At 53.2% G+C, this 14,204-nt stretch overlaps 1 protein-coding gene across 2 annotated transcripts in view; it reads left to right on the top strand.

The window, feature by feature from the left end:
* The window catches only part of tbc1d25 (TBC1 domain family, member 25), a 42,000-nt gene extending 32,512 nt beyond the window's left edge, over positions 1-9,488 (top strand). For both annotated transcript variants that reach the window (XM_059949541.1, XM_059949540.1), the window contains exons 4-6: positions 3,328-3,452; positions 4,729-4,920; positions 6,997-9,488. In XM_059949541.1, coding sequence (XP_059805524.1) covers positions 3,328-3,452; positions 4,729-4,920; positions 6,997-8,091 — 1,412 coding nt within the window. In that variant the 3' untranslated portion in view covers positions 8,092-9,488. The remainder of the gene's footprint in view (positions 1-3,327; positions 3,453-4,728; positions 4,921-6,996) is intronic.
* The last annotated feature ends 4,716 nt before the right edge of the window (positions 9,489-14,204 follow it).

Consider the following 14,204-nt stretch of genomic DNA (forward strand, 5'->3'; position numbering starts at 1 on the left):
ATCACAACGGCAGTGAAGGCAGAGGAAGGCTGCAGCACTCCAGTCTGTCAAGGACTCTGTGATGGCTGCCCGTGCGTCAGACTCCCCACGTTAAGCAAAGTCACGCACAGACGTTCTCCGTGAAGGGATTCCACTGACGGCCCCGTGGGGTATATTTTATTCATTTAGAGATACAATGAAGACTAGGCCCTTCCAGCCCTTTGAGTTGCACCTCCCGACAAACCCCAAGAACCCTGATTTAACCCTGACCTAGTCACAGGACAATTATCAATTAACCTACCCGGTACATCTTCGGACTGTGGGTGGAAGCACCCAGGGGCAACCCACGCACCCACGGGGAGGACGTGCAGAGACGCCGGGACTGCACTCTGTTCTCTGATGCCCTGGGCTTTAATCACTTTTACGCAAGCTGCTATGTAACTATGGCGCCCCAGTACTCGATGGCAGCCCTGGAGAGACCCAGGGCTACAGGCTGAAAGTGAGCACACGGGGCAGTGAAGGACACTGGCGCTGGGATGCCGTGTTACAGCTGTACGGCCACGGGGCAGTGAAGGACACTGGCGCTGGGATGCCGTGTTACAGCTGTACAGCCACGGGGCAGTGAAGGACACTGGCGCTGGGATGCCGTGTTACAGCTGTACGCCCACGGGGCAGTGAAGGACTCTGGCGCTGGGATGCCGTGTTACAGCTGTACGGCCACGGGGCAGTGAAGGACGCTGGGATGCCGTGTTACAGCTGTACGGCCACGGGGCAGTGAAGGACGCTGGGATGCCGTGTTACAGCTGTACGGCCACGGGGCAGTGAAGGACGCTGGGATGCCGTGTTACAGCTGTACGGCCACGGGGCAGTGAAGGACGCTGGCGCTGGGATGCCGTGTTACAGCTGTACGGCCACGGGGCAGTGAAGGGCGCTGGGATGCCGTGTTACAGCTGTACGGCCATGGGGCAGTGAAGGACTCTGGGATGCCGTGTTACAGCTGTACGGCCACGGGGCAGTGAAGGGCGCTGGGATGCCGTGTTACAGCTGTACGCCCACGGGGCAGTGAAGGGCGCTGGCGCTGGGATGCCGTGTTACAGCTGTACGGCCACGGGGCAGTGAAGGGCGCTGGCGCTGGGATGCCGTGTTACAGCTGTACGGCCACGGGGCAGTGAAGGACTCTGGGATGCCGTGTTACAGCTGTACGGCCACGGGGCAGTGAAGGACTCTGGGATGCCGTGTTACAGCTGTACGCCCACGGGGCAGTGAAGGGCGCTGGGATGCCGTGTTACAGCTGTATGGCCACGGGGCAGTGAAGGGCGCTGGGATGCCGTGTTACAGCTGTACGGCCACGGGGCAGTGAAGGGCGCTGGGATGCCGTGTTACAGCTGTACGGCCACGGGGCAGTGAAGGGCGCTGGGATGCCGTGTTACAGCTGTATGGCCACGGGGCAGTGAAGGGCGCTGGGATGCCGTGTTACAGCTGTACGGTGACGGGGCAGTGAAGGACTCTGGGATGCCGTGTTACAGCTATACGGCCACGGGGCAGTGAAGGACTCTGGCGCTGGGATGCCGTGTTACAGCTGTACGGCCACGGGGCAGTGAAGGACTCTGGCGCTGGGATGCCGTGTTACAGCTGTACGGCCACGGGGCAGTGAAGGGCGCTGGGACGCCGTGTTACAGCTGTACGGCCACGGGGCAGTGAAGGGCGCTGGGACGCCGTGTTACAGCTGTACGGCCACGGGGCAGTGAAGGGCGCTGGGACGCCGTGTTACAGCTGTACGGCCACGGGCAGCGCTGGGATGCCGTGTTACAGCTGTACGGCCACGGGGCAGTGAAGGACACTGGCGCTGGGATGCCGTGTTACAGCTGTACAAGGCGTTGGTGAGACCAACAGTAAGTGCAATTGCGAAAGAAGCGCAGCAGGTCCTGTTCCTCAGGAGTCTTCGGAGATTCTAAAGCTTTGACAGTGTGGAGGGGGGCATATTGACTGGCCGCATCACAGCCTGGTATGGAAACACCAATGACTTTGAATTGAAAATCCTACAGAAAGTAGTAGATACAGCCCTGTACATCACAGATACAACCACTGAGCACATCTACATTAAACACTGTCATAGGAAAGCAGCATCCATCAATCATCAGAGATTCTCACCACCCAGGCCAGGCTCTTTTCTCGTTGCTGCCACTTGGTAGAAGGTACAGGAGCCTCAGGACTCGCACCACCAGGTTCAAGAACAGTTGCTACCCCTCCACCATCAGGCTCCTGAATAAAAGGGGAAAAGTGGATTCACTCGCCCCATCATTGAAATGTTCCCACAACCGATGATCTCACTTTAAGGACTCTTTATCTCATTATCTCATGTTCTTGTTATTTATTGCTGTTTATATATATCTGCATTTGCACACTCTGTTGATCTTTCAGTGATCCTATTGTAGTTGCTCTTCTGCAGAGTGGCTGAGTGTGCCCACAAGAAAGTGCATCTCAGAGTAGTATGCGGTGACCTAGATGTATTCTGCTGATAAATACGCTTTGAACGGGATTTTGTGTGCCGGTCTGGTTGCCCGGCTGTAGGGAGGATGGCATTAGGCTGGAGAGGGGCAGGAAAGATTCACCAGGGTGTTCCCAGGACTGGAGGGATTGAGAAGCTGGACAGGCTGGGACTGATTCCCCTGGAGACGGAGGGGTGACCCGAGAGAGGTTATTAAACCTCGAGGGATGCAGATAAGGTGGGCGCTCACAGCCTTTTTCCTCAGAAGCTAAAGGGCAGAGGTTTATGAAGAGAGGGGATAGGCTTCATAAAGACCCGGGGGGGGCAACTTCTTCACACTCAGAATGGTGGGGAATAGAGCGAGCTGCCACTGGAAGTGGTCGAGGCAGGTACAATACGGTGCAAAAGTCTAAGTCTGGCTCAGGTGCCTAAGACCTTTGCATAGTACAGTAGTAATTTTATGCATTACACTGTACTGCTGCCAAAAAAAACATTTTATGATATATGAGAGTGATGATGTGGGTCCCTATGTGGGACTGAAGGGGCAGGGAAAGGGCAACCATGGTTGGGAAAAGGGGAAGGGAGGTGGGTGGGAGCGGGAGGCACCTTGACTGGTGTCTCAGGGCTGGTGTACTTGCACCCGTGGCCCCCCACCCCCCACCCCCCACCCCCGGCACTCCTTCTCTGCCACCTGCCCTGTATCCTTCCGGCTGCGCTCCACGCTCACCCCGCCAGCCTCCTTTCCTCCCACCAGATTTACAAACTTGCTCAACGTTGACAAGTAGCTGTTGCTGGTTTTGACTCGCAGGGGTCCTGGGATTTTTCCTGTTCCCCACTCTTCCCTTCCCTCCCCCATGCAGGCCCACTCCTGGAGGACTGGGATATCATCAGCCCCAAGGATGTGATCGGCTCCGACCTCCTAACCCCAGAGAAGCGGACGTTTGCCGTCTCACCCCTGCCCCTCACACAGTCCATCATTTCCCAGGTGAGTGTGTCAGGGAAGGTGAGGAGGGAGTAGAATCTCTGTGGGTTCGTGGCTTCCCAAACTCGAGGCTGGTGTTTAGGCAACATATGTTAGGAATGTTTTCTGACATCGAGACGGTTTCACTCTGTGTCTGACCCCGGGAGTGTGTGATGGGATGGTGTGGAGGGAGAATCACTCTGTGTCTGACCCCAGGAGTGTGTGATGGGACGGTGTGGAGGGAGCTTCACTCTGTGTCTGACCCCGGGAGTGTGTGATGGGACAGTGTGGAGGGAGCTTCACTCTGTGTCTGACCCCGGGAGTGTGTGATGGGACTGAGTGGAGGGAGATTCACTCTGTGTCTGACCCCGGGAGTGTGTGATGGGACGGTGTGGAGGGAGCTTCGCTCTGTGTCTGACCCCTGGAGTGTGTGATGGGACGGTGTGGAGGGAGTTTCAGTCTGTGTCTGACCCCGGGAGTGTGTGATGGGACGGTGTGGAGGGAGATTCACTCTGTGTCTGACCCCGGCAGTGTGTGATGGGACGGTGTGGAGGGAGTTTCAGTCTGTGTCTGACCCCGGGAGTGTGTGATGGGACGGTGTGGAGGGAGCTTCGCTCTGTGTCTGACCCCTGGAGTGTGTGATGGGACGGTGTGGAGGGAGCTTCGCTCTGTGTCTGACCCCGGGAGTGTGTGATGGGACGGTGTGGAGGGAGATTCACTCTGTGGTCTGACCCCGGCAGTGTGCGATGGGACGGTGTGGAGGGAGAATCACTCTGTGTCTGACCCCGGGAGTCTGTGATGGGACGGTGTGGAGGGAGCTTCACTCTGTGTCTGACCCCGGGAGTGTGTAATGGGACGGTGTGGAGGGAGTTTCAGTCTGTGTCTGACCCCGGGGGTGTGTGATGGGACGGTGTGGAGGGAGCTTCGCTCTGTGTCTGACCCCGGGAGTGTGTGATGGGACGGTGTGGAGGGAGTTTCAGTCTGTGTCTGACCCCGGGAGTGTGTGATGGGACGGTGTGGAGGGAGTTTCACTCTGTGTCTGACCCCGGGAGTGTGTGATGGGATGGAGTGGAGGGAGTTTCACTCTGACCCCAGGAGTGTGTGATTGGACGGTGTGGAGGGAGTTTCACTCTGTGTCTGACCCCGGGAGCGTGTGATGGGACGGTGTGGAGGGAGTTTCACTCTGTGTCTGACCCCGGGAGCGTGTGATGGGACGGTGTGGAGGGAGTTTCACTCTGTGTCTGACCCCGGGAGTGTGTCTGACAGGACTGTGTAAACCGCACCCTCTCCCTTGCCGCAGGTGGGCCGAACCCTGTCAAAGGTGCAGCAGGTGCTGAGCTGGGCCGGCAGCGAGGAGACGACCAAGCCCTTCAAGCCGCCCCTGGGTGACGCTGAGTTCCACACCTACCTCAACCACGAGGGACAGCTGTGTCGCCCTGAGGAGCTTCGCCTGCGGATCTACCATGGCGGCGTGGAGCCCGGCCTGCGTAAGGTCTGTCTCTGATCCCCCTCCCTTCCGCAAACTTCAATCCCTCCCCAACCCGCTTTCTCCCCTCTGCCAGATATCCCAGGTCGCAAGATGGAGTGGAAGGGTTTCAGTGTCTCCTGTGGGGGGCCAGTAAGTACGAGCAATGGAGGGCTTTACTCTGGCCATTCAGTCCCACCTCAGTACTAACCCCTTAGACCTGACCACCCCAAGCCTCCACTCTTACTTCCGGGCCTAATAAAAGAGGCCTTTGAGTGTTTGCTCATGATCCTCTGCTGCTGTAACCCATCCACTTCATGGTTCGACTTGTGTGTTCGGTGACGCTCCTCTGCTCAGCAGTGTTGGAAGGTGCGGTAAATCTGTTGGTTTTTTCGCCACGGGTGGCAGTGGAGCCGGGTCATTGATAGATATCTGAGTAGTCAGGGCATCAAAGGTTATGGTGTGAAGGTGGGGGAATGGGACTAAAGGGGAGATTGGATCAGCTCATGATGAAATGGCGGAGCAGTCTCGATGGGCCGAATGGCCAACTTCTGCCCCTTTGTCTTTATGGTCTTATGGACTTGGGCGAGTGCCTCCTTCCTGTCAGCCTGGCCAATCTCCTCTGACCCCTCTCACTAACAGGGAGCTGTCACCCACAGAACTGCCACTCACTGGGTGTGTTGACTTTCTCACACGTTTCTCTGCAAGCTCTGGAGACTGTTGTGTGTGAAAATCCCAGGAGATCAGCAGTTTCTGAGATACTCAAACCACCCCATCTGGCACCAGCAATCATTCCCCAGTCGGTCACTTTGATCACGTTTCTTCTTGTTTGATCTGAACCTGTTGACCGTGTCTGTAGGCGTTGATGCAGTGAGTCACTGCCACGTGATTGGCTGATTAGATATTTGCATTAACGAGCAGGTGTGTCCAATAAAAATATAAAAATAAGTTGGGCGAGAAGAGAGCAAAATGGTGAGGTGGTGTTCACGGACCGTCAGAGAGGAAGAAGCTGTTCCTGAACTGTGGAGTGTGGGCCTTCAGGCTTCTGTACCTCCTCCCTGACGGTAGCAATGAGAAGAGGACACTTCCTGGGTGGTGAATGTCTTTAATCGTGAACGGCAGCACCTTGAGGAATTGCCCTTTGAGGATGTCCTCGGTGGTAGGGAGGGTTGCCCCGGCGGTGGAGCTGGCTGAGTGTAGAGCCCTCCAACAGCGGGGTTGAGTCCAGCCTTGTGTCTGGTGGTGTGTCCTTTCAGGCTTCCGTCCGATTGGGGATGGGGGAGAAGCGAGGATGTCCGGGGCAGGTAGGGTCTTCGACCGAGGCCGCGAGGAGTGTATGGGTCCCCTTGCGCACCAGGAGATTATCCTCCGCCCCTCTGAACATACTGCCATGCCAACACCTGCCAGTCCTTGAGGCCCCAGTTACCCTGACCGGTGGAAGGGACGCCCACTGAGGACTGAGGGTTCTGTCCGTGGCTCCTCGGCCAGTGAAGCAGCCAGACCTGACCGGTACGGTCACAGGCTGAGGAGTGACCAGTGAGTGACCGTGTCTGGCGACAGATGGTCTGACCACCCCCCCCCCCCCCGTCAACGTCTGGCCACTGGTGACCAGGAACTTCAACATACCGACTGCACAAACACCATGGGGTACAGAGGGTGGGGGGGCGGGGGCATGTGGTGAGTGACTCAACCCTGACACACAAAGGCCTTTCCCCCACTTACATGTCAGAAGTGTGACAAGGCACACCCCGCTTGCCCGCCTGGAGTTAGTCCATGCACTCCAAATCCGCCACATTACCTTCGCCTCTCTCCGCCACCCCCCCCCCCCCCACCATCTCCAAGACAGAAGTGTGATGGGACACATGCCACTTGCCTGGGTGAGTTAGTCCATGCACTCCACATCCGCCTCATTACCTTTCCCCGTCTACAAGTCAGGGTCATGTTGCACTGTCTAATGTGTCTGCAATATCTCTCTCTCCATCGAACCCCTACCCCTCCTCACACCCTCTCTCCTCCTCCCCTCACCCTTCTGCCATGTCCTCACACCCTCTCTCCTCCTCCCCTCACCATTCTGTTCCCCTCTTCCTTCCCTGTCCTGCGTAGGTGGTGTGGCGCTACCTGCTGAATGTGTACCCAGAGGGACTGACGGGTCAGCAGCGGCTGGACTACATGAAGCGCAAGAGCCGGGAGTACGAGCGGCTGAAGGCGGAGCGGGGCCGGCGGGCGGGGGCCGAGCAGCTGGAGCAGCTGCAGGCACTGGTGCACAAGGACGTGGCGCGCACTGACCGCGGCCACCCCTACTACGCAGGCCCCGAGGAGGGCCACCCCCACCTGGCGGCCCTGCGCGACCTGCTCACCACCTACGCTGTGGCCCACCCCCGGGTCTCCTACTGCCAGGGCATGAGCGACCTGGCCTCGCCCCTGCTGGCCGTCATGGACGACGAGGCCCACGCGTACGTCTGCTTCTGCGGCCTGATGCGCCGCCTGGAGCCGAACTTCCGGCCGGACGGCGAGGCCCTGGCCGCCAAGTTCGGCCACCTCCAGCGCCTCCTGCGGCAGGCCGACCCGGCCTTCTACGCCTACCTGCGCCGCCGGGGCGCCCACGACCTCTTCTTCTGCTACCGCTGGCTGCTGCTGGAGCTGAAGCGGGAGTTCGCTTTCGACGATGCCCTGCGACTGGCCGAGGTGGCCTGGAGCTCGCTGCCCCCCGACCCACCGGTGGGCGAGGTGCCCCTCACCGGCGAGCCACTGGCGCCGGGGGAGTCGCCGCTGGTGGTCAGGCCGACCCGGAGCGGGGCAGGAGGCGGAGGGGGAGGGGGAGGCGGCGGGGAGGAGGGAGGGGAGGGGGACGGGGACGAGGACGACGATGGCCCGCTGCCCCCGCCCCACCAGCTGGGCGGCGGGCACCCCTTCGTCCTCTTCCTGTGCCTGGCGCTGCTGCTGGAGCACCGCGACCGGATCGTGGGCGCCCGCATGGACTACAATGAGCTGGCCATGCACTTCGACCGGCTGGTGAGACGCCAGGACCTGCGCAGGGTCACCCAGCGGGCCAAGGCGCTCTTCGCTGACTACCTGCAAGGAACCGAGGGCTGGGCGGCAGCGACCGCTGGCAAGGGAGGGCAGCAGGAGGAAGGGTCCTGCTCCTGGTCCCACAGCCCTACCGGCCAAGGGTCCGAGTCGCCAGCCTCCTGCCCCTGAACTGAGGACCAGAGGGGAGGGGTGGGCGGAGGGGGCAGAAACTCTGTCCTTGTGGCAGGGAGAGTGTAAAATGGGACGTGGGTGGTGACCTCTCAATGGTGGAGGGTCATGAGCTTCACCCTCGCGGCGAAGGTCTTCAGTTTGTGAAAGGTGACCTTTCAGGAAGGAGTCGCGAACTTTGAATGACATTAGTTGTAAGCTGTGACCTTTGGGGGGATTTATTGTGACCTGTAAATGACAGGGGTATAATGAATGGTGGGGGTCATGACCTGTGACCTTTTGCCATAGGAGTCGTGAACTGAATGGAAATGTGACCTTTGGGGGCATGGGGGGTTTTGAACTGTGACCTTTGAATGGCGTGGGGTGATGAACTGTGACCTGGCAGGGTGCTACCTGTGACCTTCGAACAAAAGCAGAATCATGAACAGAAACTCCAGAGCCATGGTGATCTGACCTCCAATCTGTCCAGAGGCACTGTGACTGTGAACCCGCCCTTTGACACCACCTCTGAGCTGGAACTTCACCATGACATCTACACCTGGACGCCAGCGTGGGGCAAAGGCAGGCGGCATGAGCCTGGGGTGGCAATTCCTTTTCTGGAGCGCAGAGCAGATACTGGGACATAAGGCCCGCGAACTTTGACCCAGGGAGGTGCTGAGTAAGTGGACAGCTTCCTCCTGCTTGGCCTGTGGGACCTGCAGGAGTCCCAGCGGCAGGTCACCCGACCAGACTTGCCCTGGGGAGGGGAGAGGGAATAGTATTTCTAACTTATTTAACTTTTCCTACATCTGCAATTGTTCCTTGTGTATCCAGTGCTTCAGAAAGAAACTCCTTCCAAACACCTCATCTCTGTGGAGTCTTTGGTCTGGTGGGAAGGGAGGGGAGGGGGCTGCTCGATTGCAAGAGGAAGCTTGGAGTTGTAGAGCAAGGTGACATGCAGCAGGGAGAGGTCCTTCGATGGGCACCGGGATCCCCTTCCCGATTCACTCCCCTCTCCCCAACCTCAGCCACCTTTCAACCACTCCCTACCGTCTGCCCCTGCCCCCACCGGGGAAGCTCAGTTGAAGGGGTGGAGATAGAGAGCAGAGGACAAGTCGCAGTTGCCTTGGCACAGAAGCAAGACTATCGGAGGAAGATACAAATGAGGAAACTGGCCCTTTGGCCAACTGGCTCTGTGCTAGCCCTTTACTCCCACTCCTCACCTCATGCAGACAAGGATATCTCTCCCTCTCAAACTCTCCTCTCTCTCTCACTGTCCCCCCCCCCTTTTACCTCTCTCTCTCATTCTGTTCTCTCTCTCCTCCTCATCTCTCACTCTCACGTGAACAAAGTCTCTGCCTCCCCCCTGACTCCACAAGGAACTCTGCTCTTTTGTATATAAATGACCTGGATCAAAATGTAAATGTGTGGATCAGTAAGTTTGTGGATGATACAAAGATTGGTGGAGTTGTGGGTGGTGCAGAAGACTAGTAAAGAGTACAGCCATAATATGGATCAGTTACAGATCTGGGGCATAGCACAGCAGACACACACTCCAACACGGAAGGTCAGTGTGTCTCTCTCTCTCACTCAAAAAGTCCATTGCACACACATGTAAAGTTGGTTTCTCTCGCGCTCTCTGTCACACACGAACAAAATGATGGCCTCTCTCTCACACACACAGGGACAAGCTCACGTGCTTGTGTACACAAACACACCAACAAGACATCTCTCACAGCAACAACGTATCACTCTCACACAGCAATTCTCACTCAGCAAAACAAGGCATCTCTCACACAACATCAAGATATTTCAATCAGCAACCAGGTATCTCTCTCACACAGCAACAAGGTATATCGCAGCAACAAGCTTTCTCTCACACAGCGAGAAAGTATCTCACTCAATCAGCTTTAAGGTATCTCTCGCACAGCAACAAGGTATGTCTCAATAAACATCAAGGTATCTCTCTCACTGAGCAATAAGGTATCTCTCACTCAGCAACAAGGTATCTCACACAGCAACAAGGTATGTCTCAATCAGCAACATGTCTCTCACTCAGCAACAAGATATTGCTCTCACTCAGCAACAAGTTATCTCTCACTCAGCAACAAGTTATCTCTCACTCAGCAACAAATTATCTCACTCAGCAACAAGTTATCTCTCACTCAGCAACAAATTATCTCTCACTCAGCAACAAGTTATCTCTCACTCAGCAAAAAGGTATTGTTCTCACTCAGCAACAAATTATCTCTCACTCAGCAACAAGTTATCTCTCACTCAGCAACAAGATATTGCTCTCACTCAGCAACAAATTATCTCTCACTCAGCAACAAGGTATTTCTCTCACACAGCAACAAGGTATTTCTCTCACACAGCAACAAGGTATTTCTCTCACACAGCAACAAGGTATTTCTCTCACACAGCAACAAGGTATTTCTCTCACACAGCAACAAAGTATCTCACTCACTCAGCAACATCTCACTGCAACAAGGTATTGTTCTCAATCAGCAGCAAATTATCTCTCAGCAACAAGGTATCTCTCTCAGCAACAAGTTATCTCTCACTCAGCAACAAATTATCTCTCACTCAGCAACAAGTTATCTCTCACTCAGCAAAAAGGTATTGTTCTCACTCAGCAACAAATTATCTCTCACTCAGCAACAAGTTATCTCACTCAGCAACAAGGTATTTCTCTCACACAGCAACAAAGTATCTCTCTCACTCAGCAACAAGCTATGTCACACAGCAACAAGGTATCTCACTGAGCAACAAGATATCACTCACTCAGCAACAAGGTATCTCTCACAGCACCAAGGAATTGCTTTCACTCAACAAGTTATTGCTCACAACTCAGCAACACGGTAGCTCTCTCACTCAGCAACAAGGCATTTCAAACAGTCAGGAACAAGGTATGTTTTGCACTCAGCAACAAGGCATTTCAAACAGTCAGGAACAAGGTATGTTTTGCACTCAGCAACAAGCTATCTCTCTCACTCAGCAACAAGCTACCTCTCTCAGCAACAAGGTATCTATCACTCAGCAACAAGGTAACTCTCACTCAGCACAAAGTTATTACTCTCACTCAGCAACAAATTATCTCTCTCTCAGCAACAAGGTATCTCTCTCACTCAGCAACAAGGTATCTATCACTCAGCAACAAGGTATCTCTCACTCAGAAACAAGGTATCTCTCACTCAGCAACAAGGTATCTCTCACTCAGCAATAAGGTATTGCTCTCACTCAGCAACAAGGTCTCTCACTCAGCAACAAGGTATATCGCAGCAACAAGCTTTCTCTCTCACAACGAGAAAGTATCTCACTCAATCAGCATCAAGGTATCTCTCGCACAGCAACGTACTCTGACTCAGCCACAAATTATCTCACTCGCTCAGCAACAATATAACTCACACTGAACAACAATGTACCTCTCACACAGCAACAAGATATCTCTCACACATCAATTTATCTCTCACTCAGCAACAAGGTATATCACAGCAACAAGCTTTCTCTCACACAGCGAGAAAGTATCTCACTCAATCAGCTTTAAGGTATCTCTCGCACAGCAACAAGGTATGTCTCAATAAACATCAAGGTATCTCTCACTGAGCAATAAGGTATCTCTCACTCAGCAACAAGGTATCTCGCACAGCAACAAGGTATATCGCAGCAACAAGCTTTCTCTCTCACACAGCGAGAAAGTATCTCACAATCAGCATCAAGGTATCTCTTGCACAGCAACAAGGTATGTTTCAATCAGCAACATGTTATCTCTCACTCAGCAACAAGATATTGCTCTCACTCAGCAAGTTATCTCTCACTCAGCAACAAGGTATTGTTCTCACTCAGCAACAAATTATCTCTCACTCAGCAACAAGTTATCTCACTCAGCAACAAGGTATTTCTCTCACACAGCAACAAAGTATCTCTCTCACTCAGCAACATCTCACTGCAACAAGGTATTGTTCTCAATCAGCAGCAAATTATCTCTCAGGAACAAGGTATCTCTCACTCAGCAACGGTATCTTTCACTCAGAAACAAGGTATGTCACACAGCAACTAGGTATATCGCAGCAACAAGCTTTCCCTCTCACACAGCGAGAAAGTATCTCACTCAATCAGCAACAAGGTATCTCTCGCACAGCAACAAGGTATCTCTCAATAAACATCAAGGTATCTCTCTCACTGAGCAATAAGGTATCTCTCACTCAGCAACAAGGTATCTCACTCAGCAACAAGGCATTTCTCTCACACAGCAACAAAGTATCTCTCTCACTCTGCAACAAGGTATTGTTCTCAATCAGCAGCAAATTATCTCTCAGCAACAAGGTATCTCACTGAGCAACAAGATATCACTCACTCAGCAACAAGGTATCTCTCACAGCACCAAGGAATTGCTCTCACTCAACAAATTATTGCTCACAACTCAGCAACAACTTATCTCTCACTCAGCAACAAGGCATTTCAAACAGTCAGGAACAAGGTATGTTTTGCACTCAGCAACAAGGTATCTCTCGCACTCAGCAACAAGGTATCTCTCGCACTCAGCAACAAGGTATCTCTCGCACTCAGCAACAAGGTATCTCTCACTCAGCAACAAGGTATCTATCACTCAGCAACAAGGTATCTCTCTCAGCAACAAGGTATCTATCACTCAGCAACAAGGTATCTGTCACTCAGCACCAAGTTATTACTCTCACTCAGCAACAAGGTATATCGCAGCAACAAGTTTCTCTCTCACAACGAGAAAGTATCTCACTCAATCAGCATCAAGGTATCTCTCGCACAGCAACGTACTCTGACTCAGCCACAAATTATCTCACTCGCTCAGCAACAATTTAACTGTCACACTGAACAACAATGTACCTCTCACACAGCAACAAGATATCTCTCACACATCAATTTATCTCTCACTCAGCAACAAGGTATATCACAGCAACAAGCTTTCTCTCACACAGCGAGAAAGTATCTCACTCAATCAGCTTTAAGGTATCTCTCGCACAGCAACAAGGTATGTCTCAATAAACATCAAGGTATCTCTCTCACTGAGCAATAAGGTATCTCTCACTCAGCAACAAGGTATATCGCAGCAACAAGCTTTCTCTCTCACACAGCGAGAAAGTATCTCTTGCACAGCAACAAGGTATGTTTCAATCAGCAACATGTTATCTCTCACTCAGCAACAAGATATTGCTCTCACTCAGCAACAAATTATCTCTCACTCAGCAACAAGGTATTTCTCTCACACAGCAACAAAGTATCTCTCACTCAGCAACAAGGTATCTCTCACTCAGCAACAAGGTATGTCACACAGCAACAAGGTATCTCACTGAGCAACAAGATATCACTCACTCAGCAACAAGGTATCTCTCACAGCACCAAGGAATTGCTCTCACTCAACAACAAGTTATTGCTCACAACTCAGCAACAACTTATCTCTCACTAAGCAACAAGGCATTTCAATCAGTCAGGAACAAGGTATCTCTCGCACTCAGCAACAAGGTATTGCTCTCACAAAACAACAAGGTATCTCACAGAGCAACAAGATATCACTCACTCAGCAACAAGGTATCTCTCACTCAGCAACAAGGTATCTCTCTCACACAGCAAAAAGGTATCTCTCTCACTCAGCAACAAGGTATATCGCAGCAACAAGTTTCTCTCTCACAACGAGAAAGTATCTCACTCAATCAGCATCAAGGTATCTCTCGCACAGCAACGTACTCTGACTCAGCCACAAATTATCTCACTCGCTCGGCAACAATTTAACTGTCACACTGAACAACAATGTACCTCTCACACAGCAACAAGATATCTCTCACACATCAATTTATCTCTCACTCAGCAACAAGGTATATCACAGCAACAAGCTTTCTCTCACACAGCGAGAAAGTATCTCACTCAATCAGCTTTAAGGTATCTCTCGCACAGCAACAAGGTATGTCTCAATAAACATCAAGGTATCTCTCTCACTGAGCAATAAGGTATCTCTCACTCAGCAACAAGGTATATCGCAGCAACAAGCTTTCTCTCTCACACAGCGAGAAAGTATCTCTTGCACAGCAACAAGGTATGTTTCAATCAGCAACATGTTATCTCTCACTCAGCAACAAGATATTGCTCTCACTCAGCAACAA

Source organism: Hypanus sabinus, chromosome 24, assembly GCF_030144855.1.
Source record: "Hypanus sabinus isolate sHypSab1 chromosome 24, sHypSab1.hap1, whole genome shotgun sequence".
Classification (NCBI taxonomy): Eukaryota; Metazoa; Chordata; class Chondrichthyes; order Myliobatiformes; family Dasyatidae; genus Hypanus; species Hypanus sabinus.